This window comes from Lactuca virosa, chromosome 1 (assembly GCF_052849685.1).
Source record: "Lactuca virosa cultivar CGN04683 chromosome 1, Lactuca_virosa_CGN04683_v6, whole genome shotgun sequence".
Taxonomy (NCBI): domain Eukaryota; kingdom Viridiplantae; phylum Streptophyta; class Magnoliopsida; order Asterales; family Asteraceae; genus Lactuca; species Lactuca virosa.
In genome coordinates this window covers 74,057,751-74,061,389 of record NC_136426.1, presented here as the reverse complement: position 1 = coordinate 74,061,389, position 3,639 = coordinate 74,057,751, and the positions used below count along the sequence as shown (strand labels likewise).

General features: G+C 40.8%; 1 protein-coding gene across 1 annotated transcript; it reads left to right on the top strand.

The window, feature by feature from the left end:
• Positions 1-499: 499 nt before the first annotated feature.
• On the top strand, positions 500-1,804 carry LOC145115169 (uncharacterized). The gene has a single exon (XM_079051393.1). It carries the CDS (start codon positions 500-502, stop codon positions 1,802-1,804), a length of 1,305 nt encoding a protein of 434 aa, XP_078907519.1.
• Positions 1,805-3,639: the final 1,835 nt, after the last annotated feature.

Below are 3,639 nucleotides of genomic sequence, written 5' to 3'. Positions count from 1 at the left end.
ACCATTTCCTCAACATCAACAAAGGCCGCCCTTTCAACCTCAAAATTTCCAGCCTAGGCCACCACCACAACAACCTCCACAAGCGGGTTCATCAAGTATGTCATTGGAGGATATTGTAAAAAGCCTTGCCACTAGCACTCAAAGTTTCCAACAAGAAACCAATGCTAGCATAAAAAGCTTAGAGCAACAGGTGTCACAACTTGCTCAATCCGTGAGTAGGATGGAATCACAAGGCAAGCTACTTTCCCAAACCGAGAAGAACCCGAAACATAATGCATGTGCCATTACTTTGAGAGGAGGAAAAAGCTATGAAGGCCCAAGGATTCCGAATGAATAAGAGGAAGAAAAGGAGATTGATGTGGAAGAAGCTGTCAAAGAAGAGGAAAGGAAAAATACTTCAAGGTCAAAGAAGCCAATAGATACCGAAGTGAAAGTAACTCCAACACCATTCCCTTCAAGATTAACAAGCACAAAGATAGAACGCGAATATGATGAGATCATGGCCATGTTCCGGAAGGTTGAAATCAACATTCCCCTTTTAGATGCTATTACACAGATTCCTAGATATGCTAAGTTCCTTAAGGAACTTTGCACATCTAAGACAAAGCTTAAAGGAAATCAAACTGTGAAAGTTGGGGAAAACGTTTCAGTCGTATTACAAAAACGGCTACCGAAGAAATGCAAGGATCCGGGTGTATTCACGGTTCCTTGTAAAATGGGTAACCTTTTTGTGCCACATGCGATGCTTGATCTTGGAGCATCAATTAATGTTTTACCCTACTCAAGCTATAAAACAATGGGAATTGGACCTCTAGCCGAAACCGGAGTCATAATCCAACTTGCCGATCGATCTTTGGTACACCTAAAAGGTGTATTAGAGGACGTATTAGTGCAAGTCAATGAACTTGTGTTTCCCGCTGATTTTTATGTGTTTGATATGGGAGATGATGACCAAACCTCAAGTTCCATACTTTTAGGTAGACCATTTTTAAAAACAACAAGAACAAAAATTGATGTCTACAATGGTACATTGTCTATGGAATTTGATGGGGAAGTCATTAACTTCAATATCTATGAAGCAATGAGGTATCCAAGTGATGTTCATTGTATAAATTTTGTTGATGTGATCCAACCTTTGACTGAAAAGTGTTTTGAGTTGACTAACCATGATTCTTTGGAGTTAGTTTTGAGCAGGAATTTTAATAACAATTTGGTCAAAGAAATTACAGCAAATTTCAAGCTTGATGAGAAACTACTAGAAATTATGGAGTTCATGGAAGAGAGGAAGAAGATGAGGTATGATAATACCAAGCTGAAACTGCCCATTTCTAACACAAAACTTCTTCCTTCTGTTATGCAGCCACCAAAGCTAGAATTGAAGACTCTTCCTGAGCATTTGAAGTATGCATATCTTGGAGAAGAGGAGACATTGCCTGTCATTATCTCCAATAAGTTGTCCAAAGAAGAAGAAAATAAGTTGGTGAATTTGCTGAAAGAGTATAAAAAGGCCATTGGATGGACGATTGCTGACATAAAGGGGTTTAGTCCCTCTTTATGTATGCATAAGATTCTCATGGAGGAAGACTTCAAACCAACCCGAGAGGCACAAATAAGATTGAATCCCCCGATGATGGAGGTAGTAAAGAAAGAAATCATGAAGCTTTTGGATGCAGGTATGATCTACCCTATCTCTGATAGCAAATGGGTGAGCCCCGTTCAGGTAGTCCCGAAAAAGGTTGGGGTCATAGTTGTCAAAAATGATGAGGTAGAATTGGTGCCAACCCGTGTGCAAAATGGGTGGTGAGTTTGTATTGACTATAGGAAGTTGAATGCTTCAACAAGAAATGACCATTTCCCCTACCATTTATTGACCAAATGTTAGAGAGATTGGCGGGCAAATCCCACTATTGCTGTTTAAATGGTTTCTCGGGCTTTCACCAAATTCCGGTAGCCCTGGAAGATCAAGAGAAAGCCACCTTCACTTGTCCCTTTGCCACATTTGCTTATAGGCGTATGCATTTTGGTCTATGCAATGCACCCGCAACATTTCAGAGATGCATGGTGAGTATTTTTTCTGAATATGTCGAAAACATCATTGAAGTCTTCATGGATGATTTCACAGTCTATGGAAACTCCTTTGATGAATGCTTGAGCAATCTAACAAAAATTCTGCAAAGGTGCATTGACACAGATCTTGTACTTAACTATGAAAAATGCCATTTCATGGTGGACAAAGGATTGATTTTAGGTCATATTGTGTCCCAAAAAGGCTTGGAAGTTGACAAAGCCAAGATAGATGTTATCAAGAGTCTTCCTTACCCGACAAATGTTCGGGAAGTTCGTTCGTTTCTTGGTCATGCAGGTTTCTATCGGCGGTTCATCAAAGATTTTTCAAAGATTACGGTGCCGATGTGTCAACTACTCCAAAAAGATGTTGAATTTGAATTTACCCAACCATGCAAGGAGGCTTTTGATCGTTTGAAGGATTTACTTACCTCCGCTCCAATCATCCAACGACCTAATTGGGATCTCCCGTTTGAGATCATGTGTGACGCGAGCAACACGGCTGTAGGGGCGGTATTGGGTCAAAAGGTGGATCAAGCACATCATGTCATCTACTATGCATCAAGGACCCTTGATAGTACACAGAGCAACTATACCACAACAGAAAAAGAGTTGCTTGCTATTGCTTTTGCACTAGAGAAGTTCCGGCAATACCTCCTTGGAACTAAAGTGATCATATATTCGGACCATGTAGCCATAAAGTACTTACTACTCAAGAAAGATTCGAAGCCGAGGTTAATACGGTGGATGTTGCTTTTGCAAGAGTTTGATATAGAAATCAAAGATAAAAGTGGGAAAGAATTTGGTTGCAAATCATCTTAGTCGTATTGTGCCACCCGCAGACACCACACCAATCCGTGACACATTCCCAGATGAGCATTTGTTCGTTGTCAAGGAAGCCCCATGGTATGCGGATATTGTCAACTATTTGGTCACAAATTAGTTTCCCCCGGAGTCCACACGTTGGCAAAAGGACAAAATCAAGAAGGAGGCCAATCGGTATGTATGGGATGAGCCTTACCTTTGGAAGTATTGTGCAGACCAAATGATCCAAAGGTGTGTTGAGCAAAAAAAGGTACAATCCATCCTTAACTTTTGTCATTCCTATGCTTGTGGAGGTCATTTTGGACCCCAAAGGACAGCTAGAAAAGTCATTTTTCACGATTCTTATGTGTTGTGTGCACATTCTGATAAGTGCCAAAGATCCGGGTCCTTAAGCTCTAGGAATCAAATGCCCCTTACTCCCATTTTAGTATGTGAGATCTTTGATGTATGGGGTATTGACTTTATGGAACCATTTACGCCCTCTTTTGGTTGTTCATATATCTTGTTGGCGGTGGACTATGTGTCCAAATGGGTGGAGGCCAAATCCACCCGTACTAATGATTCTAAAGTTGTGGTGGATTTTCTTAAGGCACAAATTTTCTCCCGATTTGGTACTCCAAAGGCTCTCATAAGTGATCGTGGGACTCATTTTTGCAACCGGATGCTTGAAGCCGTTCTGAAGAAGTATGGGGTGACTCATAAAGTATCAATAGCCTATTACCCACAAACCAATGGGCAACCATAGGTTTC

Excerpts from the sequence above, each read along its gene's own strand:
- LOC145115169 (XM_079051393.1), top strand. The coding sequence starts at position 500 with ATGGCCATGTTCCGGAAGGTTGAAATCAACATTCCCCTTTTAGATGCT.